This window comes from Bombina bombina, chromosome 2 (genome assembly GCF_027579735.1).
Source record: "Bombina bombina isolate aBomBom1 chromosome 2, aBomBom1.pri, whole genome shotgun sequence".
In the NCBI taxonomy this organism is placed as follows: domain Eukaryota; kingdom Metazoa; phylum Chordata; class Amphibia; order Anura; family Bombinatoridae; genus Bombina; species Bombina bombina.
In genome coordinates this window covers 883153536-883178954 of record NC_069500.1, presented here as the reverse complement: position 1 = coordinate 883178954, position 25419 = coordinate 883153536, and the positions used below count along the sequence as shown (strand labels likewise).

At 40.8% G+C, this 25419-nt stretch overlaps 1 protein-coding gene across 1 annotated transcript in view; it reads left to right on the top strand.

Moving 5' to 3' along the window:
• Positions 1-25419, top strand: part of PPP2CB (protein phosphatase 2 catalytic subunit beta) — a 184723-nt gene that overhangs the window by 74234 nt on the left and 85070 nt on the right. Inside the window, exon 2 of the mRNA XM_053700135.1 lies at positions 12326-12535. Coding sequence (XP_053556110.1) covers positions 12326-12535 — 210 coding nt within the window. The remainder of the gene's footprint in view (positions 1-12325; positions 12536-25419) is intronic.

Below are 25419 nucleotides of genomic sequence, written 5' to 3'. Positions count from 1 at the left end.
AATTTAATGATTTGAGATCCTGATGGAAAAAAGGACCTTGAGATAGAACGCTTAGTCATAGAGGTTTCTCTGACTCGGTTTAATACTATGTTGCAGGCTCGTAAATTTGTTTCTAGAAAGATTTATTATTGAGTTTGGAAGACTTGTATTTCATGGTGTTCTCATAAATTCTCTTGGCATTCTTTTAGAATTCCTAGAATTTTACAGTTTCTTCAGGATGGTTTGGATAAAGGTTTGTCTGCAAGTTCCTTGAAAGAACAAATCTCTGCTCTTTCTGTTTTATTTCACAGAAAGATTGCTAAACTTCCTGATAATCATTGTTTTGTGCAGGCTTTGGTTCGTATCAAACCTGTCATTAAATCAATCTCTCCTCCTTGGAGTCATAATTTAGTTTTGAAGGCTTTACAGGCTCCTCCGTTTCAGCCTATGCATTCTTTGGACATTAAACTACTTTCTTGGAAAGTTTTTTTTTTTCTTTTGGCCATCTCTTTTGCTAGAAGAGTTTCTGAATTATCTGCTCTCTTGTGAATCTCCTTTTCTGATTTTTCTTCAGGATAAGGTGGTTTTGCAGACTTCATTTAAATTCTTACCTAAGGTTGTGAATTCTAACATCATAAATAGAGAAATTGTTGTCCCTTCCTTGTGTCCTAATCCTAAGAATTCTTTGGAGAAATCCTTACATTCTTTGGATGTGGTAAGAGCTTTGAAATATTTTGAAGCTACTAAAGATTTCAGGACGACTTCTAGTCTATTTGTTATATTTTCTGGTTCTAGGAAAGGTCAGAAGGCTTCTGCTGTTTCCTTGGCTTCGTGGTTAAAGTTTTTGATTCATCAAGCTTATTTGGAGTTGGGTCAAGCCCCACCTCAGAATTACAGCTCATTCTACTAGACCAGTCTCTACTTCGTGGGCTTTTAAGAATGAAGCTTCAGTTGATTAGATTTGCAACGAAGCAACTTGGTCTTTGCATACATTTACTATATTCTACCATTTTGATGTATTTGCTTCTTCAGAGGCAGTTTTTGGTAGAAAAGTTCTTCAGGCAGCTGTTTCAGTTTGATTCTTCTACTTTTGTTTTAAGTTTTTTCCTTTCATTTATGAGAATAAACTTATTTTTTGGGTTGTGGATTAATTTTTTCAGCGGATAATGGCTGTTTTTATTTTTTATCCCTCCTTCTCTAGTGACTCTTGGGTGGAGTTCCACATCTTGGCTATTGCTATCCCATACGTCACTAGCTCATGGACTCTTGCCAATTACATTAAAGAAATTATAATTTATGTAAGAACTTACTTGATAAATTTAATTTCTTTCATATTGGCAAGAGTCAATGAGGCCCACCCCTTTTTTTATGGTGGTTATGATTTTTTTGTATAAAAAGCACAATTATTTCCAAATTCCTTTGTTGATGATTTTTACTCCTTTCTTTATCACCCACTACAGTACTTGGCTATTCATTAAACTGAATTGTGGGTGTGGTGAGGGGTGTATTTATAGGCATTTTTGAGGTTTGGGAAACTTTGCCCCTCCTGGTAAGATTGTATATCCCATACGTCGCTAGCTCATGGACTCTTGCCAATATGAAAGAAATGAATTTATCAGGTAAGTTCTTATATAAATTATGTTTTTATAATGGCTATATTATGCAAGGTGCAACATAAGAAATATAACCTGAATGTTTGCTAATTACATAGGTAGATCCTGAATAAGGTGTATCATATCAACTAGAGAACACGCCCCCCTAAAGGGAGGAAAGTGTCCCTTTGTGTTAGGGAGCAGGTATTTAAAGCAGGGTTAGGGGTAAGGTGAACAATATGCCTGAGGAAACGGTGTGTTATGCCGAGAAACATGTTGCATGTTTAGGGGGATATTGGAATACCCCTATTCCACTCTTGTAGTTTTGTTCTTAATTTGTTTTTAATAAACATTATTTTTTTTTATGAAAAACTATTTTCAGTGGACATACCTTACCTACCTGTGTTCATCATTACCATATGGGAGCCTAATCATTCAAACATCTTTGCACCTGAATACTGCTTATTGGGAGATCTTCCCTTGGGGTGAGCTGACACACCTTCCCCCAATCTGCCAGCCTGCTTCTACCAGCACATTGGTGTGCTTGGTCAACATGTGAGTACCCATTTGGCATTTTGCAAAGTAGATACAACTGTACTCTGAGTGATCTGCACATGTAGTCCTTTTTTTGTCTGTGCTTTTTCCATTTACTACAGCACACAGGACATTCTAGTTGTGGGTGAGCTGTTACACCTGTTAAATCTACAGCCTACACCTACTAGCACATTGGTGTGCTCCGTGAATATGTGAGTATCCACTTGTCTCTTATTATGTGTTTGTTTTACTAGATACGAGTCCACGGATTCATCCTTGTGGGATATTATCCTCCTGCTAACAGGAAGTGGCAAAGAGCACCACAGCAGAGCTGTATATATAGCTCCTCCCTTCTCTCCACCCCCAGTCATTCTCTTTGCCTATACTAGTAATAGGAAGAGGTAAAGTGAAAGAGGTGTTAAAATGATTAGTTTTTATTTTCTTCAATCAAGATTTTTTTGTTTTAAATGGTACTGGTGAGTACTATTTTTCCTCAGGCAGCATATGGAAGAAGATTTCTGCCTGGAGGTTGATGATCTTAGCAGATGTCACTAAGCTCCCGATGAGTTCCCACAGAATGGCTGAGGAGTACTAGAGAAGCTTCAGTGTGGGGAACGTTTTCATGCTATAAGCATTGAGGTATGTTCAGTCAGTTACTTCTGAAGAGACTGTGATATTTCAGAACAGGCTGACATAGTTCCCATGAGGGAAGGGGTAAGCAGTAAACCTATAGATAGAAGGGGTATTACTGAAGACCTGTGTGAATAGTTTATGGGCTAAATGCAGTAAGATAATGATGGCTGCATGGTTAGACACTGGGGCAGCATAACTTTTTTTATTGGCACAAACGGTTTTATAATCACTGGTGCTGAGCATTGTGCTGGGGGTTTCACTTGGCTTATTATACATTTAGTATACTTAGACCCACATGGCTAGTTACTATACCGCTTCATTGCGGTTTTTTGAGAGTACATCGCATATGATGGGCGGGGCCTAATTTTCACGCCTCAGATTCGCAGTTGATCTTCCAGAAGGCAGCAAACTTTACCTTCGGTTGGGCCCAAACTAGAGAGATAGGCTACCGGAGTCATAGTGAGACTTGTCAGACCCGTGAGGGCAGGTAGGCGCCACAGCAGAGCTGTGGCGAGGTGCAGGGGGTTGTTAAGTTGTTTTTAATAACGTTTTTTTCTTAGAGGGTTAATTTGTCCCTTGTGGTGCAATATTAGTCTAAAATATAAAAAGGATATATGCAAAATTGTGAACGTTATAGCATTTTGAAGCAGATTTGCAAAGATTGTGCGCTTTTTTTACTCTTAAAGGTGCAGTACCGTTTTTCAAACTTGTTTTTTTTTTTTTAATAAAGTAAGTGTTTCAAGACTTTTTGTGGTTATTACTAGCCTGTTCAACATGTCTGACATTGAGGAAAGTCAATGCTCTGTGTTTAGAAGCCATGGTGGAACCCCCACTTACATTGTGTCCCTCTTGTACTGAAAGGGCCTTACATTGCAAAGAACATATTTTAGGTGATAAAAGTATGTCTCAGGATGATTCTCAGTCTGAAGAAAATCAGGTTATGCCATCCAATTCTCCCCAAGTGTCACAACCTTTAACGCCCACTCAAGCGACGCCAAGTACTTCTAGTGCGTCTAATTATTTTACTCTGCAAGATATGGCTGCAGTTATGTCTACTATCCTTACAGAGGTATTATCTAAACTGCCTGGTTTATAGGGCTCTTGAGGAGTCTCTTAAGGTTGAGACCCCATTAGATGATATTTTGGCTAGAATTAAGGCTCTCAAGCTGGCTAATTCTTTTATTATCGATGACGCTTTTCAAATGGCTAAATTAGTGGCGAAAAATGCAGGTTTTGCCATTTTAGCGCGTAGAGCGTTATGGGTTAAATCTTGGTCTGCTGATGTATGCTCCAAATCTAAGCTATTCCTTTTAAAGGTAAGACCCTATTCGGGCCTGAACTGAAGGAGATCATTTCTGACATTACTGGAGGTAAAGGTCATGCCCTGCCTCAGGATAAGACTGTTAAGATGAGGGCTAAACAAAATAATTTTCGTTCCTTTCGAAACTTTAAAGGTGGACCCTCTACTTCCTCTTCCGCCACAAAGCAGGAGGGGAAATTTGCGCAATCCAAGTCAGTCTGGAGACCAAACCAGGCCTGGAATAAGGGTAAACAAGTCAAGAAGCCCGTTGCTTCTACCAAGACAGCATGAAGGGGCAGCCCCTGATCTGGGACCGGATTTAGTAGGGGGCAGACTTTCTCTCTTCGCTCAGGCTTGGGCAAGGGATGTTCAGGATCCCTGGGCATTAGAAATTGTGACCAAGGGGTATCCGCTAGAATTCAAGGATTTTCTCCCAAGAGGGAGATTTCATCTTTTACGTTTGTCTGTAGACCAGACAAAAAGAGGCGTTCTTAAGCTATGTAAAAGACCTCTATACCATGGGTGTAATTTGTCCAGTTCCAAAACTGGATCAGGGACAGGGGTTTTACTCAAATCTATTCGTGGTTCCCAAAAAAGAGGGAACCTTCAGACCGATTTTAGATCTCAAATGCCTAAACAAATTTCTGAGTCCCATTGTTCAAGATTTAAACTATAAGAAACATTTTTACGAATGATCCAGGAAGGTCAATATATGACCACCGTGGACCTGAAGGATGCGTATCTTCACATTCCTATCCACAAGGATCATCATCAGTTTCTAAGGTTCGCCTTTCTGGACGAACACTATCAGTTTGTGGCCCTCCCCTTCGGGTTGGCCACAGCTCCCAGAATCTTCACAAAGGTGCTAGGGTCCCTTCTGGCGGTTTTTAGGCTGCGGGGCATAGCAGTGGCGCCCTATCTAGACAATATTTTGATTCAGTCGTCAACTTATCTGACCAAATCTCACACGGACATCGTGTTATCATTTCTTAGAACTCACGGTTGGAAAAGTGAATATAGAAAAGAGTTCACTAGTTCCACTAACAAGAGTTCCATTCTTGGGAACTCTGATAGACTCGGTAGACATGAAAATATTTCTGACGGAGGTCAGAAAGTCAAAGATTCTAAATACTTGCCGAGCGCTTCAGTCCATTCCTCGGCCATCAGTGGCTCAGTGTATGGAAGTCATTGGATTAATGGTAGCAGCAATGGACATAGTTTGTTCCATTTGCACGCTTTCATCTCAGACCACTGCAGCTGTGCATGCTCAGACAGTGGAATGGGGATTATGCGAATTTATCTCCTCAGATCTGGATCAAGAGACCAGAGACTCTCTTCTTTGGTGGTTGTCACAGGATCATCTGTCCTATGGCATGTGCTTCCGCAGGCCAGCATAGTTGATAGTGACGACGGACGCCAGCCTCTTGGGCTGGGGTGCAGTCTGGAATTCCCTGAAGGCTTAGGGTGTTTGGACTCAGGAGGAGTCTCTCCTACCAATCAATATTCTGGAACTGAGAGCAATATTCAACGCGCTTCAGACGTGGCCTCAGTTGATTTTGGCCAAATTCATAAGATTCCAGTCGGACAATATCACGAAAGTAGCATACATCAATCTTCAAGGGGGAACAAGGAGTTCTCCAGCGATGATAGAGGTTTTAAAGATAATCCAATGGGCGGAGGCTCACTCTTGCCATCTATCAGCAATCTATATCCCAGGAGTAGAGAACTGGGAAGCGGATTTTCTAAGTTGTCAGACTTTTCATCCGGGGGAGTGGGAACTCCATCCGGAGGTATTTGCATCATTGATTCGTCAATGGGGCGCACCGGAATTGGATCTGATGGCATCTCGTCAGAATGCCAAACTTCCTTGTTACGGGTCCAGGTCAAGGTATCCCTAAGCTGTACTGATAGATGCTCTAGCAGTACCTTGGTCGTTCAACCTGGCTTATGTGTTTCCACCATTTCCTCTCCTGCCTCGTGTGATTGCGAGAATCAAACAGGAGAGAGCTTCGGTAATCCTAATAGCGCCTGCATGGCCAGGCAGGACTTGGTATGCGGATCTATTGGACATGTTTTCTCTGCCAAAGTGGAAACTTCCATTGAGACAGGACCTTCTCATTCAAGGTCCGTTACAACATCCAAATTTAAATTCTCTGCAGCTGACTGCCTGGAGATTGAACGCTTGATCTTATCTAAGCGGGGATTCTCTGAGTCGGTCATTGATACTTTGATTCAGGCTCGCAAGCCTGTCACTAGAAAGATTTACCATAAGATATGGCGTAAATATCTTTATTGGTGCAAATCCAAGGGCTATTCATGGAGTAGGGTTAGGATTCCTAGGATTTTGTCCTTTCTACAAGGAGGATTGGAGAAGGGGTTATCAGCTAGTTCCTTAAAGGGACAAATTTCTGCTTTGTCAATTCTACTACATAAGCATCTGGCGGATGTCCCAGACGTTCAGTCTTTTTGTCAGGCTTTAATCCGAATCAAGCCTGTATTTAAACCTATTGCTCCGCCATGGAGTTTGAATTTAGTTCTTAATGTTATTCAAGGGGTTCCGTTTGAACCCATGCATTCCATAGATATTAAGCTTTTATCTTGGAAAGTTCTGTTTTTAGTTGCTATCGCTTCTGCTCGAAGAGTTTCTGAGCTTTCTGCGTTACAATGTGATTCGCCTTACCTTATATTCCATTCTGATAAGGTGTTTTTACGTACTAAACCTGGATTCCTTCCTAAGGTTGTTTCAAATAAGAATATTAATCAGGAAATTGTTGTTCCTTCTTTGTGTCCTAATCCTTCTTCTAAGAAGGAGCGTCTGTTACATAACTTGGATGTGGTTCGTGCCTTGAAGTTTTACTTACAAGCGACTAAGGATTTCTGTCAAACATCTTCTCTATTTGTTGTTTATTCTGGAAAGCGTAGGGGTAAAAAAAAGCTACGGCTACCTCTTTCTTTTTGGCTGAAAAGCATCATCCGCCTGGCATATGAGACTGCTGGACAGCAGCCTCCTAGAATTACGGCTCATTCTACTAGAGCTGTGGCTTCCACATGGGCTTTTAAAAACGATGCTTCTGTTGAACAGATTTGTAAGGCTGCGACTTGGTCCTCTCTTCATACTTTTTCCAAATTTTCCAAATTTGATACTTTTGCTTCTTCTGAGGCTGTTTTTGGGAGAAAGGTTCTTCAAGCAGTGGTGCCTTCCGTTTAGGTATCTGTCTTGTCCCTCCCGTTCATCCGTGTCCTGTTGCTTTGGTATTGTATCCCACAAGTAAGGATGAATCCGTGGACTTGTCATATCTAGTGGAAGAAAAGGAAATTTATGCTTACCTGATAAATTGATTTCTTCTACGATACGACTAGTCCACGGCCCTCCCTGTTTTTTTAGACAGATTATATTTTTTCAAAACTTCAGTCACCTCTGCACCTTTTTAGCTTTTTCTTTTCTCTTCCTATACCTTCGGTCGAATGACTGGGGGTGGAGAGAAGGGAGGAGCTATATATACAGCTCTGCTGTGGTGCTCTTTGCCACTTCCTGTTAGCAGGAGGATAATATCCCACAAGTAAGGATGAATCCGAGGACTTGTCGTATCGTAGAAGAAATCAATTTATCAGGTAAGCATAAATTTCCTTTTTCACACACATTTGAGGATATTACACATGAGGCGCCCCTCTGTTCTTCCTTATTCTTTATAGTCAACCCGGACCTGTCGGTGAGAAGGCAGCCAGCATATGCTCTTTTGAATCTAAGGAGGATTTATCTTCACATTCCAAAAGTGAAATTATACCTCTATCGACTCTGAGACAATCCTGTGTACTTATAATTCTGTATGTATGTGATTGCTATTATGGTCATGTTACTAATACAATAGATTGGATTTGCTGTCAATTGTACATCATCAGCATATTTAGTCTCACTAGCGCCCTTTTTTTTTGATCAGATTAAATCCTAAGAAATAATTTAGCCTTCACTTCAGGAATAAATATGGGCAGACTTGAAGGGCCTTTCTTTTTCTCACTCACCAAGGAAGTACAATTTACAGTTACTTTTAAGTAACTAAATTGTAGTTTCACTGTACTTTCTACTAGATCACCAAACACCACTGCTAACTGCTAAAACTGTGTGGCAAGCTGTGCTTGTTTAAGGAACAATGTGAAGGATTCCACGCCCCCCCCCCCCCCCCCCAAAAAAAAAAAAAAAAAAAAGTTTGGGCTCCAGTCGCACTTGGGCACTCAGGAAAATGGAAGGCAATTTTTAGTTTGTACTGCAATACTTGAGCCTATTTGATTAGTCATATTTGTCCACCTTCTCACATTAAGAACTATTTACTCTAGTATTTCCTGTATTTTAAACTGCATTTTTTTTTTATTTATTTTTTTTAAATATAAATTGTGTATCTCTTTCTTTGTATGATCAGCTTGATCAGGCCTTGGAAAAACCCAGGCACCCATTTCAGATTAAAATATTGGCACTTGAACTCATATTTATAGGTCCCCCATTTGCATGCTGCTATACTAATACTGTCTGATGTTATAAGTGGCATTCACAACATTCAACACCTCGGTTACATTACTTTTGTGTGCCTGGAAATAATTCCCAGCATGCCATGGGTCTGATCTCGGCTTTATCACAATATCATCCTCATTGTACTGGGATTCTTGCAGGATAGGCCGCAAGGACAAATAAGCAATTAGATTAAGACAGTCCTTTTTATAGAACAGTATGGTATGCATAGTTTGCAGTGCTATCTCACAATGTGGGCACGAGAGGACGACAGCAACTCTGCAGCAGCTGAATGACAGTTGGTCTCTAGATAGCAGGCAGATGGGAGGAGGAGCACTGGAACCTAAGGTTTTGGCACACAACCCTTGTAGTAGTCTAGGACAAAGTGTGAGGAGGCACCCCTGAGAGTTTTATCTTGGCCAATAGTGTTTAAACTGATATGGATGTTAGCATAATGCATAGTGCATAAAACTAGTGTGCTGTTTGCTATTTGTATTCTGTGCACCTGTGTGTAATGTGCTATCAGAGATCAATGGGTATTCACAATGTGGTATGTGTGTGCACTTTGCATTTACTGGCTAAGTCCTGGCACTACCCATATACAGTTGCCACACCAATATACAGTTGCCAGACACTACTGTTAAACGAGCACTGTTCTAATTTGTAAAATATTAATTCATTTTGTTTGCATTATTTCTTGCTTTTCCCTGCACCTCAGTTCTGCATTTTAATAGGGTAATTTGCTTGTAAATTTCACACAAAAAAAGCAGGTAAATATAAACTTTGCACAAAACCTATAACCCCATATTTTAAGCATGATGAGCCTGTTTTAGGTGAAGAGGCTTTATTAAAGAGACAGTCTAATCAAAATTTAAACTTTCATGATTCAGATAGGTCATGCAATTTTAAACAATTTTCCAATTTACTTTTAGGATCAAATCTTGCTTTATTTTGGTATTCTTTTGTTGAAAGGTAAACCCTAGGGTAGGCTCATTCTAACTTCTAAACCAGTGCTTGTCAAATCTGTTTAAAAATTAGGAGCCAGTAAGAATATTTGGGAGCCAAGCATCATTTTAGGAGCCAGACAGTTGAATTTGTATTTAGATATATGAAGAATAAGCCAAAAAGTTAGGAGCCAGGAGTAAAATTATAGGAGCCAGTGGCTCCCAGACTCCTGGGTTTGTCGAGCCTTGTTCTAAACCCTTGAAGGCCGCCTCTTATATTGCATTTTGACTTTTTTTCACAGCTAGGCAGTGCTAGTTCATGTGTGCCATATAGATAGCATTGTGCTTACTCCCCTGAAGTCAGCACTGATTGACTAAAATGCAAGTTTGTCAAAAGAACTGGTATAAGGGGGGCATTCTGCAGAGTCTTAGGTACAAGGTAATCACAGAGGTAAAAAGTGTATAAATATAACCGTGTTGGTTATGCAAAACTGGGGAATGGGTAATAAAGGGATTATCTATATTTAAAAAAAATAATAATAATTCCGGAGTAGACTGTTCCTTTTTAAGCCCTGCTTATTTTGTTCATTAATCCATCCTGTTATAAACAGGGGTACTTTCGTTCATGAAAGTTTACATTGCACCACATTTGGAAAAATACCCCGCCCGCTTCTTCCTGCTGTACTTACACAGCAATGACAAAGCCGGCTTCTTCCAATCGCGGCATGGCCTCACGAGATGGGTGCTCTGGGGGGGAAGCCATGATTGGTTTTGTCAATCGTAACGTACGTACAGTGGACCTGCGGGTAGGGGATCGCCAATCTGGCTTTGCAGAAGATAAAGGTAAGTATTTTTCAAAATATGCTGCAATGTAAACTTTCATGAATGAAAGTGCCCCTATTTAGTATTTTTAAAGGGCCACTAAACTCAAAATCTTTCTTTCATGATTCAGATAGAACATACCAATTTAAACAACATTACAATTTACTTCTATTTATTTTGCTTCATTTTTTAGTTATCCTTATTTGAAGAAAAAGCAATGCACATGGGTGAGCCAATCACATGAGGCTTATATGTGCAGCAACCAATCGGCAGCTACTGAGCATGTCTAGATATGCTTTTCAGCAAAGCATATCAAGAGAATAAAACAAATGAAATAATATAAGTACATTAGAAAGATGTTTAAAAATGCATTTTCTTTCTAAATCATGAAAGAAAAAATGTGCGTTTCATATCCCTTTAAAAACAGGACACAGATTAATAACTTTACCTTGACTTTTTAAAGAGACATTAAACACTAAATAGATTTTGTGCACCTCCCTCTAATCATAGGTGCTGCCATGTTGGAACTTATGGTACTCTGCAGATATCTGAAGGAGTTGCTGCACATGTGCAAACACATTAGCACTAAATTGCAAAGTAAATTGCAGCATCCATGATAGCAGGAGATGGGGAATAATCTCCATACTATGCTTATAAAATATATTTAGTGTTTTTGTAATGTTACATTTAATAGGTAATAAAAGGGATAGTGTAGTCAAAATTAGGCTTCATGATTAAAGGGACACTGAACCCAATTTTTTTTTTCTTTCGTGATTCAGATTTTAAGCAACTTTCTAATTTACTCCGATTTATCAAAATTTCTTCATTCTTTTGGTATCTTTTTTATTTATTTTTTTTATTTTTTTTTATTTGAAAAGCAAGAATGTAAGTTTAGAGGCCTTCTTATATTTGGTGATCAACCTTGGTTGTTCTTGATGATCGGTGGATAAATTCTCCCACCAATAAACAAGTGCTGTCCTGGGTTTCTGAACCAAAAATTATCTGGCGCCTTGGCTTAGATGCTTTCTTTTTCAAATAAAGATAGCAAGAGAAAGCAGAAAAATAGATAATAGGAGTTAATTAGAAAGTTGCTTAAAATTGCATGCTCTATCTGAATCACAATTTTTTTTTTTTTTTTTGTGTTCAGTGTCCCTTTAACACGAGCATGCAGTTTTAACAACTTCTATTATCAAATTCACTTTGTTTCTTTGGTATCCTTTGTTGAAGAGCATACCTAAGAAGTAGGCTCAGGAGCAGCAGTGCAGTTATGGGAGGTATCTGGTGATTGCACATATTCCCTTTCTTATTGGCTTAGCTGATTTGTTCATCTAGTTTCCAATAGTGCATTACTGCTTCTGAGCATACTTCGGTTTACGCTTTGTCTGAATCGGGAACGTTTTATTTTGACTTTACTGTAACTTTAAAGTGATATTAAACAGTATGTAGTTAAAAACTTTGCAATATACTTTCATTATTTTTTTTTTTCCTTTTCCTGTAATTTAACTCTAAAAACTGTTAGTTTTTCTATAATGTAATGGGTGTCACCATGTTTGAACTTAAGTTGCCCTAAAGTCAATTAGTGACATATATAAAACGGACAATAAAAAAAAAGTCCAAAAAGGTATTCCACGCACCTTTTTGTTTGCAGAAACCGAGATATCTATATCACTAGTATAAACATGGCGTTGTGAATTACTTTATAGAAAATAATTTATAGAAACTAAAAGCTTTATACTCTTATTTTAATTTTTTTTAAAAATAACTATTTTAATTAACATATACATATTTATTATATGACTAATCTTTCCTTTTGAGTACATCATGTTTAGCATTTATTTTTTGTTACTATTTAGTCTAGACTCAAGTACATTTAATGAGTTACAAAACTATTGCTCTTCTCTATTGATTCTTTGGCAGTGTGTGTATAGGCTATATGGTAGCACTAGTGAACATGTTTGCCATATCCACATTATGAAATGTATCTTTCATTTACACTGCATTTCTGAATCTCTTTCTACAGGCTAAAGAAATTCTCACAAAAGAGTCAAACGTTCAGGATGTTCGCTGCCCTGTCACAGTCTGTGGAGATGTCCATGGCCAATTTCATGATCTTATGGAGCTCTTCAGGATTGGGGGGAAATCTCCAGACACCAACTATCTTTTCATGGGAGACTATGTAGACAGAGGATATTACTCTGTAGAAACAGTGACTCTTCTCGTAGCATTAAAGGTACATATAATTGAATGCTTCCTTGCATGTACAGTACATAGACAGAAACGAACAGCAAACACGTGTGCACAACAGATTATTTTATATTGCTGGTTGGCTGGCAGGGAAAAATTCAACTGCAGAAGAAAAAGTAGTTTTATTTACTCTAAAAAGTAAAAAGAAAGTTATGCAATTTGAAATTCGCTTCCAAACAATGTTAAAAAAAAAAAAAAAAAAACTAGAATTCCATGTCCATTGCAAACCCCTAGTTTTTAGGGCTGGGTGAAGCCACTGGAAAATGTTGCTAGATAAAACATGCTCATAGAAAATATTGTATATGAATAAATGTTAATTTCTCCAACATAGGTGTGTCCGGTCCCACGGCGTCATCCTTACTTGTGGGATATTCTCTTCCCCAACAGGGAAATGGCAAAGAGCCCAGCAAAGCTGGTCACATGATCCCTCCTAGGCTCCGCCTTCCCCAGTCATTCTCTTTGCCGTTGTACAGGCAACATCTCCACGGAGATGGCTTAGAGTTTTTTGGTGTTTAAATGTAGTTTTTATTCTTCAATCAAGAGTTTGTTATTTTAAAATAGTGCTGGTATGTACTATTTACTCTGAAACAGAAAAGAGATGAAGATTTCTGTTTGTAAGAGGAAAATGATTTTAGCAACCGTTACTAAAATCGATGGCTGTTTCCACACAGGACTGTTGAGAGGAATTAACTTCAGTTGGGGGGAAACAGTGAGCAGACTTTTGCTGCTTGAGGTATGACACATTTCTAACAAGACTTGGTAATGCTGGGAAGCTGTCATTTTCCCTATGGGATCCGGTAAGCCCATTTTTATTAAATAAGAATAAAGGGCTTCACAAGGGCTTTAAAGACTGGTAGACATTTTTCTGGGCTAAAACGATTGATTTATAAGCATTTTTAATAGTTTATAGCTTTGAGGAGTTATTTTATTCTTGGGAATTATGTTAAATAACCGGCAGGCACTGTATTGGACACCTTTTTCACTGGGGGCCTTCTCTAATCATAGGCAGAGCCTCATTTTCCGCGCCACTAATGCGCAGTTTTTTGGGAAGCAAGGCATGCAGATGCATGTGTGAGGAGCTCAGATACATAGAAAAAGCTTACTGAAGGCGTCATTTGGTATCGTATTCCCCTCTGGGCTTGGTTGGGTCTCAGCAAAGCAGATACCAGGGACTGTATAGGGGTTAAATATAAAAACGGCTCCGGTTCCGTTATTTTAAGAGTTAAAGCTTTCAAATTTGGTGTGCAATACTTTTAAGGCTTTAAGACACTGTGGTGAAATTTTGAACAATTCCTTCATACTTTTTCACATATTCAGTAATAAAGTGTGTTCAGTTTAAAATTTAAATTGACAGTAACGGTTTTTATTTTAAAACGTTTTTTGTACTTTGTTATCAAGTTTATGCCTGTTTAACATGTCTGAACTATCAGATAGACTGTGTTCTGAATGTGAGGAAGCCAAGGTTCCTTCTCATTTAAATAGATGTGATGTATGTGACAAAAAATTTAGAGAAAATGATGCCCAAGATGATTCCTCAAGTGAGGGGAGTAAGCATGGTACTGCATCATCCCCCTCCTTCGTCTACGCCAGTCCTTGCCCACACAGGAGGCCCCTAGTACATCTAGTGCGCCAATACTCCTTACTATGCAACAATTAACGGCTGTAATGGATAATTCTATCAAAAACATTTTAGCCAAAATGCCCACTTATCAGCGAAAGCGCGACTGCTCTGTTTTAGAAAATACCGAAGAGCATGAGGACGCTGATGATAATGGTTCTGACATGCCCCTACACCAGTCTGAGGGGGCCAGGGAGGTTTTGTCTGAGGGAGAAATTTCAGATTCAGGGAAAATTTCTCAACAAGCTGAACCTGATGTGATTACATTCAAATTTAAATTGGAACATCTCCGCGCTCTGCTTAAGGAGGTGTTATCTACTCTGGATGATTGTGACAATTTGGTCATTCCAGAGAAATTATGTAAGATGGACAAGTTCCTAGAGGTCCCAGGGCCCCCCGAAGCTTTTCCTATACCCAAGCGGGTGGCGGACATTGTAAACAAAGAATGGGAAAGGCCCGGCATACCTTTTGTCCCTCCCCCTATATTTAAGAAATTGTTTCCTATGGTCGACCCCAGAAAGGACTTATGGCAGACAGTCCCCAAGGTCGAGGGGGCGGTTTCTACTCTAAACAAACGCACTACTATCCCTATAGAAGATAGTTGTGCTTTCAAAGATCCTATGGATAAAAAATTAGAGGGTTTGCTTAAAAAGATGTTTGTTCAGCAAGGTTACCTTCTACAACCAATTTCATGCATTGTTCCTGTCACTACAGCAGCGTGTTTCTGGTTCGATGACTAGAAAAGTCGCTCAATAAAGATTCTTCTTATGAGGAGATTATGGACAGAATTCATGCTCTTAAATTGGCTAACTCTTTTACTTTAGACGCCACTTTGCAATTGGCTAGATTAGCGGCGAAAAATTCGGGGTTTGCTATTGTGGCGCGCAGAGCGCTTTGGCTAAAATCTTGGTCAGCGGATGCGTCTTCCAAGAACAAATTGCTTAACATACCTTTCAAGGGGAAAACGCTGTTTGGCCCTGACTTGAAAGAGATTATTTCAGATATCACTGGGGGTAAGGGCCATGCCCTTCCTCAGGATAGGTCTTTTAAGGCTAAAAATAAACCAAATTTTCGTCCCTTTCGCAGAAACGGACCAGCCCCAAGTTCTACATCCTCTAAGCAAGAGGGTAATACTTCTCAAACCAAGCCAGCCTGGAGGCCAATGCAAGGCTGGAACAAAGGTAAGCAGGCCAAGAAACCTGCTACCAAGACAGCATGAGATGTTGGCCCCCGATCCGGGACCGGATCTGGTGGGGGGCAGACTTTCTCTCTTCGCTCAGGCTTGGGCAAGAGATGTTCTGGATCCTTGGGCGCTAGAAATAGTCTCCCAAGGTTATCTTCTGGAATTCAAGGAGCTACCCCCAAGGGGGAGGTTCCACAGGTCTCAATTGTCTTCAGACCTCATAAAAAGACAGGCATTCTTACATTGTGTAGAAGACCTGTTAAAAATGGGAGTGATTCATCCTGTTCCATTAGGAGAACAAGGGATGGGATTCTACTCCAATCTGTTCATAGTTCCCAAAAAAGAGGGAACATTCAGACCAATCTTAGATCTCAAGATCCTAAACAAATTTCTCAAGGTTCCATCGTTCAAAATGGAAACCATTCGGACAATTCTTCCTACCATCCAGGAAGGTCAATTCATGACCACGGTGGATTTAAAGGAATGCGTATCTACATATTCCTATCCACAAGGAACATCATCGGTTCCTAAGGTTCGCCTTTCTGGACAAGCATTACCAGTTTGTGGCACTTCCATTCGGATTAGCCACTGCTCCAAGAATTTTCACAAAGGTACTAGGGTCCCTTCTAGCGGTGCTAAGACCAAGGGGCATTGCAGTAGTACCTTACTTGGACGACATACTGATTCAAGCGTCGTCTCTACCACAAGCAAAGGGCTCATACGGACATTGTCCTGGCCTTTCTCAGATCTCACGGGTGGAAAGTGAACGTAGAAAAAAGTTCTCTATCTCCGTCAACAAGAGTTCCCTTCTTGGGAACAATAATAGACTCCTTAGAAATGAGGATTTTTCTGACAGAGGCCAGAAAAATCAAAACTTCTAAGCTCTTGTCAAGTACTTCATTCTGTTCTTCTTCCTTCCATAGCGCAGTGCATGGAAGTAATAGGTTTGATGGTCGCGGCAATGGACATAGTTCCTTTTGCGCGAATTCATCTAAGACCATTACAACTGTGCATGCTCAGTCAGTGGAATGGGGATTATACAGACTTGTCTCCGACGATACAAGTAAATTAGAGGACCAGAGATTCACTCCGTTGGTGGCTGACCCTGGACAACCTGTCACAAGGGATGAGCTTCCGCAGACCAGAGTGGGTCATTGTCACGACCGACGCCAGTCTGGTGGGCTGGGGCGCGGTCTGGGAACCCCTGAAAGCTCAGGGTCTTTGGTCTCGGGAAGAATCTCTTCTCCCGATAAATATTCTGGAATTGAGCGATATTCAATGCTCTCAAGGCTTGGCCTCAGCTAGCAAAGGCCAAATTCATACGGTTTCAATCAGACAACATGACGACTGTTGCGTATATCAACCATCAGGGGGGAACAAGGAGTTCCCTGGCGATGGAAGAAGTGACCAAAATAATTCAATGGGCGGAGACTCACTCCTGCCACTTGTCTGCAATCCACATCCCAGGAGTGGAAAATTGGTTAGCGGATTTTCTGAGTCGTCAGACATTTCATCCGGGGGAGTGGGAACTCCATCCGGAAATCTTTGCCCAAATAATTCAATTGTGGGGGCATTCCAGACATGGATCTGATGGCGTCTCGTCAGAACTTCAAGGTTCCTTGCTACGGGGTCCAGATCCAGGGATCCCAAGGCGACTCTAGTGGATGCACTAGTAGCACCTTGGAGCTTCAACCTAGCTTATGTGTTCCCCACCGTTTCCTCTCATTCCCAGGCTGGTAGCCAGGATCAAACAGGAGAGGGTATCGGTGATCTTGATAGCTCCTGCGTGGCCACGCAGGACTTGGTATGCAGATCTGGTGAATATGTCATCGGCTCCACCATGGAAGCTACCTTTGAGACAGGACCTTCTTGTTCAAGGTCCATTCGAACATCCGAATCTGGCCTCACTCCAACTGACTGCTTGGAGATTGAACGCTTGATTTTATCAAAGCGAGGGTTCTCAGATTCTGTCATAAAATATGGAAAAAATATATCTGTTGGTGTGAATCTAAAGGATTCCCATGGAACAAGATAAAAATTCCTAAGATTCTATCCTTTCTTCAAGAAGGTTTGGAGAAAGGATTATCTGCAAGTTCTTTGAAGGGACAGATTTCTGCTTTATCTGTTTTACTTCACAAAAAGCTGGCGGCTGTGCCAGATGTTCAAGCTTTTGTTCAGGCTCTGGTTAGAATCAAGCCTGTTTACAAACCTTTGACTCCTCCTGGAGTCTTAATTTAGTTCTTTCAGTTCTTCAGGGGGTTCCGTTTGAACCCCCTACATTCCGTTGATATCAAGTTATTATCTTGGAAAGTTTTGTTTTTTGGTTGCAATTTCTTCTGCTAGAAGAGTTTCAGAGTTATCTGCTCTGCAGTGTTCTCCTCCTTATCTGGTGTTCCATGCAGATAAGGTGGTTTTGCGTACTAAACCTGGTTTTCTTCCGAAAGTTGTTTCTAACAAAAATATTAACCAGGAGATAGTCGTGCCTTCTTTGTGTCCGAATCCAGTTTCAAAGAAGGAACGTTTTGTTGCACAATTTGGATGTAGTTCGTGCTCTAAAATTCTATTTAGAGGCTACAAAGGATTTCAGACAAACATCTTCCTTGTTTGTTGTTTATTCTGGTAAAAGGAGAGGTCAAAAAGCAACTTCTACCTCTCTCTCTTTTTGGCTTAAAAGCATCATCAGATTGGCTTATGAGACTGCCGGACGGCAGCCTCCTGAAAGAATCACAGCTCATTCCACTAGGGCCGTGGCTTCCATATGGGCCTTCAAGAACGAGGCTTCTGTTGATCAGATATGTAGGGCAGCGACTTGGTCTTCACTGCACACTTTTACTAAATTTTACAAATTTGATACTTTTGCTTCTTCTGAGGCTATTTTTGGGAGAAAGGTTTTGCAAGCCGTGGTGCCTTCCATCTAGGTGACCTGATTTGCTCCCTCCCATCATCCGTGTCCTAAAGCTTTGGTATTGGTTCCCACAAGTAAGGATGACGCCGTGGACCGGACACACCTATGTTGGAGAAAACAGAATTTATGTTTACCTGATAAATTACTTTCTCCAACGGTGTGTCCGGTCCACGGCCCGCCCTGGTTTTTTAATCAGGTCTGATAATTTATTTTCTTTAACTACAGTCACCACGGTATCATATGATTTCTCCTATGCAAATATTCCTCCTTTACGTCGGTCGAATGACTGGGGAAGGCGGAGCCTAGGAGGGATCATGTGACCAGCTTTGCTGGGCTCTTTGCCATTTCCTGTTGGGGAAGAGAATATCCCACAAGTAAGGATGACGCCGTGGACCGGACACACCGTTGGAGAAAGTAATTTATCAGGTAAACATAAATTCTGTTTTCTTCATGAATTTTTGTATGATGAGCCACCTAAATATTGATTTTGAGACTACACGTGTAATGCTCACCCTTTTAATTCATTTCTATAGTAAATAAATTGGGAGATGATTTGTAGAATGTTTGTTAAATCATTAGTCGTCCACTTAGAGAGAACTGCTCAGCATGAACTCTCCTGCCAGGTGGAGAGAGTACAATCAATTACTCCTGGGAATTACTCTTCTTACAACTAGGAGTAGGCAAAGATTTCCGAACCCCACAAGCCCTATAAAACCTTTTCACGTCAAACATACCTCAGTCTTTACTTTGCCTCCGCTGGAGGTGGTTGAAGAATAAAGATGTGCATTTGATTCTTCAGAGAAGGGGGGTTTTCAGTCTATGTTGAGCCCCGGTTTCCCCTTTAGAGTACAGTGTTTGTCAGAGGGATATATATGGGGTATGGTTTCTGATTCTTTTTTCACCTCATGGGAAATTTATCATAAACCTTCCATAATAACCTTCCTTTTACTTGCTTGATGGTTTCATTTGGATCTTTGCTACAAGCTGTACTTCTCTCTTTGCTCCTCTGAATGTATAGTGTCTTCTAGCATGCACATTTCAAGTTGTGTTTAGTATAAAGAATAAAGGCTATACCAGAGCTTCTTAAAATGTTTTCACTTGGGACCCCCCTTTTTGCATTGAATTTTTTTTGCCACACCCCCTCCATTATTCTATTACAGCCCAAAACAAGCCCCTTGTAAGGTGGATATACAATTTTTGAGTTTTAATACATGAGTATACCATTAAAGAAATGGGATTATTAGCGAAGATAATTAAATTTAAACTTTTGTAGCCATTGCTAATCAGTAACTTTGTCTAACTTCATGTACCTTCCATGTAGGTTTCTACCCTGTGTGTGGAGAATCTGAGCTACAAAATTAGCTATGTGCCTACCTCATTAAGTTAAAATATGGAAAAAAGTTATGCACGCATAAGCACGATTGAGGCTAGTGTAGAATTGCTCGGCCATGGAAAACCATTTCATAATTTTATTTATAAAATATTTTACCAGGAAGGATACATTGAGATTTATCTAGTTTTCAAGTATGCTCCAGACACACCGTTCTTGTGCTGATGTTGCTTCCAGAGAGAGAAAAAATAAATACATCTGGGTTGTTGCTCCTGGATACTTCCACTTAACAATAATAGCATTTATAGTTGTACAGTTACGTTGCTAGGTGACATGCTCAGTAAAGTGTTTCTTTTCCAGCTCATTATAAACCTAGCTGCAGTGCAGGAGTCAGCAGGGGCAGCCTATTTCTTTGTTTGCTTTTTCTGGACCTTATTTTCAAAAAATGTACAGAGTGAAGTTTTAGTGCAGAACCCACTTTAAGTGATAGAATACACATATGCCTTATCACAATTTATGCAGCATAACTGTAAAAAGCGGACAAGAAAATATTATTTGATTCTCTTTAAAAAAAAATAAAAAAAAAATGTTCTCATAATTTCTTCAGCTCACTAGAGTAAATGCTTTGTGATCCAGAGCTACACTTTGCTTTACAGTGATCTCATGGAATTTCACTGAAATGTCACAAGATTTCATAGTAAACTTGCTTAAACTAAGCTGGTAAATAAAGTGACACTGCTGCATATGACAGATGTACGCTTCCTTGCAAGTCCGGAGGTGTAAATCCTGATTCAATGCTTATAGTCCCTTTTTATAATGGGATGTGGCTAATAAAGACATTTCTCCAACATTGGTGTGTCCGGTCCACGGCGTCATCCTTACTTGTGGGATATCTCTTCCCCAACAGGAAATGGCAAAGAGTCCCAGCAAAGCTGGCCATATAGTCCCTCCTAGGCTCCGCCCACCCCAGTCATTCTCTTTGCCGTTGCACAGGCAACATCTCCACGGAGGTGGTTAAGCGTTTTTTGGTGTTTAAATGTAGTTTTTATTCTTCTATCAAGTGTTTGTTATTTTAAGATAGTGATGGTATGTACTATTTACTCTGAAACAGAAAAGGATGAAGATTTCTGTTTGTGAGAGGAAGATGATTTTAGCAGACAGTAACTAAAATCGATTGCTGTTTCCACATAGGACTGTTGAGATGAAGTAACTTCAGTTGGGGGAAACAGTTAGCAGACTTTTCTGCTTAAGGTATGACTAGCCATATTTCTAACAAGACCATGTAATGCTGGAAGGCTGTCATTTCCCCTCATGGGGACCGGTAAGCCATTTTCTTAGTCAAACAGAATAAAGGGCTTAATATGGGCTAAAAAACTGGTAGACATTTTTATGGGCTAAATCGATTGCTTTATTTGGGCATTTTATTCATATTTATGCTGACAATTCGCATTTATAAACTTGGGGAACGTTTATTAAACGGCAGGCACTATGTTAGACACCTTTTCCAGTCAGGGGGCCTTCCTAGTTGTAGACTGAGCCTCATTTTCGCGCCATTACTGCGCAGTTGTTTTTTGAGAGCAGGGCATGCAGATGCATGTGTGAGGATCTGAAATTTGCTGGAAAAGCTTCTAGAAGGCGTCAATTGGTATCGTATTCCCCTCTGGGCTTGGTTAGGTCTCAGCAAAGGCTATAGCTGGGACTATATAGGGGTTAAATTTGTAAACGGCTCCGGTTCCGTTATTTTAAGGGTTAAAGCTCTGAAATTTGGTGTGCAATACTTTTAATGCTTTAAGACACTGTGGTGAAATTTGGTAATTTTTAACAATTCCTTCATACTTTTTCACATATTCAGTAATAAAGTGTTTTCTGTTTAAAATTTAAAGAGACAGTAACGTTTATTATTTTTTTTTTTTTTTTTTAAACTTTTTTTGTGCTTTGTTGACAAGTTTAAGCATGTTTAACATGTCTGTGTCTTCGGATAAGCTATGTTCTATATGTATGAAAGCCAATGTGTCTCCCCATTAAATTTATGTGATAATTGTGCCATAGCGTCCAAACAAAGTAAGGAGAGTACTGCCACAGATAATGAAATTGCCCAAGATGATTCCTCAGATGAGGGGAGTAAACCTGATACTACATCATCTCCTACTGTGTCTACACCAGTTTTGCCCACACAGGAGGCCCCTAGTACATCTAGTGTGCCAATGCTTATTACCATGCAACAATTAACGGCTGTAATGGATAACTCCATAGCAAATATTTTATCCAAAATGCCTACTTATCAGAGAAGCGCGATTGCTCTGTTTTAAACACTGAAGAGCAGGAGGGCGCTGATGATAATTGTTCTGTCATACCCTCACACCAATCTGAAGGGGCCATGAGGGAGGTTTTGTCAGATGGGGAAATTTCAGATTCAGGAAAAATTTCTCAACAAGCTGAACCTGATTTTGTGACATTTAAATTTAAATTAGAACATCTCCGCGCACTGCTTAAGGAGGTGTTATCTACTCTGGATGATTGTGACAACTTGGTCATTCCAGAGAAATTATGCAAGATGGACAAGTTCCTAGAGGTTCCGGTGCACCCCGACGCTTTTCCTATACCCAAGCGGACATAGTAAATATGGAGTGGGAAAAGCCCGGCATACCTTTTGTTACCCCCCCTATATTTAAGGAAATTATTTCCTATGGTCGACCCCCAGAAAGGACTTATGGCAGACAGTCCCTAAGGTCGAGGGGGCAGTTTCTACTCTAAACAAACGCACTACTATTCCTATCGAAGATAGTTGTGCTTTCAAAGATCCTATGGATAAAAAATTGGAGGGTTTGCTTAAAAAGATTTTTGTACAGCAAGGTTACCTTCTACAACCCATTTCGTGCATTGTTCCTGTCACTACAGCAGCGTGGTTCTGGTTCGAGGAACTAGAAAACTCGCTTAGTAGAGAGACTCCATATGAGGAGGTTATGGACAGAGTTCACGCACTTAAGTTGGCTAACTCTTTTATTTTAGATGCCGCTTTGCAATTGGCTAGATTAGCGGTGAAAAATTCAGGGTTTGCTATCGTGTCGCGCAGAGCGCTTTGGCTAAAGTCTTGGTCAGCGGATGTGTCATCCAAGACAAAATTGCTTAACATCCCTTTCAAAGGTAAAACTCTATTTGGACCAGAATTGAAAGAGATTATTTCAGACATCACTGGGGGAAAGGGCCACGCCCTTCCACAAGATAGGCCTTTCAAGGCCAAAAATAAGTCTAATTTTCGTTCCTTTCGCAATTTCAGGAACGGACCGGCCTCTAATTCTGCATCCTCTAAGCAAGAGGGTAATGCCTCACAACCCAAACCAGCCTGGAAACCGATGCAAGGCTGGAACAAGGGTAAGCAGGCCAAGAAGCCTGCCGCTGCTAACAAAACAGCATGAAGGAGTAGCCCCCGATCCGGGACCGGATCTAGTGGGGGGCAGACTCTCTCTCTTTGCTCAGGCTTGGGCAAGAGATGGTCAGGATCCCTGGGCGCTAGAAATAGTTTCTCAGGGTTATCTCCTGGAATTCAGGGAACTACCCCCAAGGGGAAGGTTCCACATGTCTCACTTATCCTCAAACCAAATAAAGAGACAGGCGTTCTTACATTGTGTAGAAGACCTGTTAAAGATGGAGTGATACACCCAGTTCCAATAAAGGAACAAGGAATGGGATTTTATTCAATCTGTTCGTAGTTCCCAAAAAAGAGGGAACTTTCAGACCAATTTTGGATTTGAAGATCCTAAACAAATTTCTCAGGGTACCATCGTTCAAGATGGAAACCATTCGAACGATTCTACCCACTATCCAGGAAAAGTCAATTTGACTACCGTGGATCTAAAGGATGCGTACCTACATATTCCTATCCACAAAGAACATCATCAGTTCCTAAGTTCGCTTTTCTGGACAAGCATTACCAGTTTGTGACCCCTTCCATTCGGGTTAGCCACTGCTCCAAGGATTTTCACAAAGGTACTAGGGTCCCTTCTAGCGGTTCTAAGACCGAGGGGCATTGCAGTAGTACCTTACTTGGACGACATTCTAATACAAGCGTCGTCCCTGTCAAAAGCAAAGGCTCATACAGACATCGTTCTGGCCTTTCTCAGATCACACGGATGGAAGGTGAACATAGAAAAAAGTTCTGTCTCAGTCGACAAAGAGTTCCCTTCTTGGGAACAATAATAGATTCCTTAGAAATGAGGATTTTTCTGACAGAGGTCAGAAAGTCAAAACTTCTAAGCACTTGTCAAGTTCTTCATTCTGTTCCTCGTCCTTCCATAGCGCAGTGCATGGAAGTAGTAGGGTTGATGGTTGCAGCAATGGACATAGTTCCCTTTTGCACGAATTAATCTAAGACCATTACAACTGTGCATGCTCAAACAGTGGAATGGGGACTATACAGACTTGTCTCCAATGATTCAAGTAGATCAGAAGACCAGAGATTCACTCCGTTGGTGGCTGACCCTGGACCATCTGTCCCAGGGAATGAGCTTCCGCAGACCAGAGTGGGTCATTGTCACGACCGACGCCAGTCTAGTGGGCTGGGGCGCGGTCCTGGGAATCCCTGAAAGCTCAGGGTCTATGGTCTCGGGAAGAGTCTCTTCTCCCGATAAACATTCTGAACTGAGAGCGATATTCAATGCTCTCAGGGCTTGGCCTCAACTAGCAAAAGCCAGATTCATAAGGTTCCAATCAGACAACATGACGACCGTTGCGTATATCAATCAGGGGGGAACAAGGAGTTCCCTGGCAATGAAAGAAGTGACCAAAATAATTCAATGGGCGGAGGATCACTCCTGCCACCTGTCTGAGATCCACATCCCAGGTGTGGAAAACTGGGAGGCGGATTTCTGAGTCGTCAGACATTCCATCTGGGGGAGTGGGAACTCCATCCGGAGATCTTTGCCCAAATAACTCAATTATGGGGCATTCCAGACATGGATCTGATGGCGTCTCGTCAGAACTTCAAGGTTCCTTGCTACCGGGTCCAGATCCAGGGATCCCAAGGCGACTCTAGTAGATGCACTAGTAGCACCTTGGACCTTCAACCTAGCTTATGTATTTCCACCGTTTCCTCTCATTCCCAGGCTGGTAGCCAGGATCAATCAGGAGAGGGCCTCGGTGATCTTGATAGCTCTGCGTGGCCACGCAGGACTTGGTATGCAGACTGGTGAATATGGCATCGGTTCCACCATGAAAGATACCTTTTTTGAGACAGGACCTTCTTGTTCAGGGTCCATTCGAACATCCAAATCTGGTCTCCCTCCAGCTGACGGCTTGGAGATTGAACGTTTGATTCTATCAAAGCGTGGGTTTTCAGATTCTGTGATAGATACTCTGTTTCAGGCCAGAAAACCGGGTAACTAGAAAGATTTACCATAAAATATGGAAAATATATATCTGTTGGTGTGAATCCAAAGGATTCCCATGGAATAAGATAAAAATTCCTAAGATTCTCTCCTTTCTACAAGAAGGTTTGGAGAAAGGATTATCTGCAAGTTCTCTAAAGGGACAGATCTCTGCTTTATCTGTCTTACTACACAAAAGACTGGCAGCTGTGCCAGATGTTCAAGCATTTGTTCAGGCTCTGGTTAGGATCAAGCCCTGTTTACAGACCTTTGACTCCTCCCTGGAGTCTAAAATCTAGTTCTTTCAGTTCTTGAAGGGGTTCCGTTTGAACCTTTACATTCCATAGATATTAAGTTACTATCTTGGAAAGTTTTGTTTTTGGTTGCAATTTCTTCTGCAAGAAGAGTTTCAGAGTTATCTGCTCTGCAGTGTTCTCCTCCCTATCTGGTGTTCCATGCATATAAGGTGGT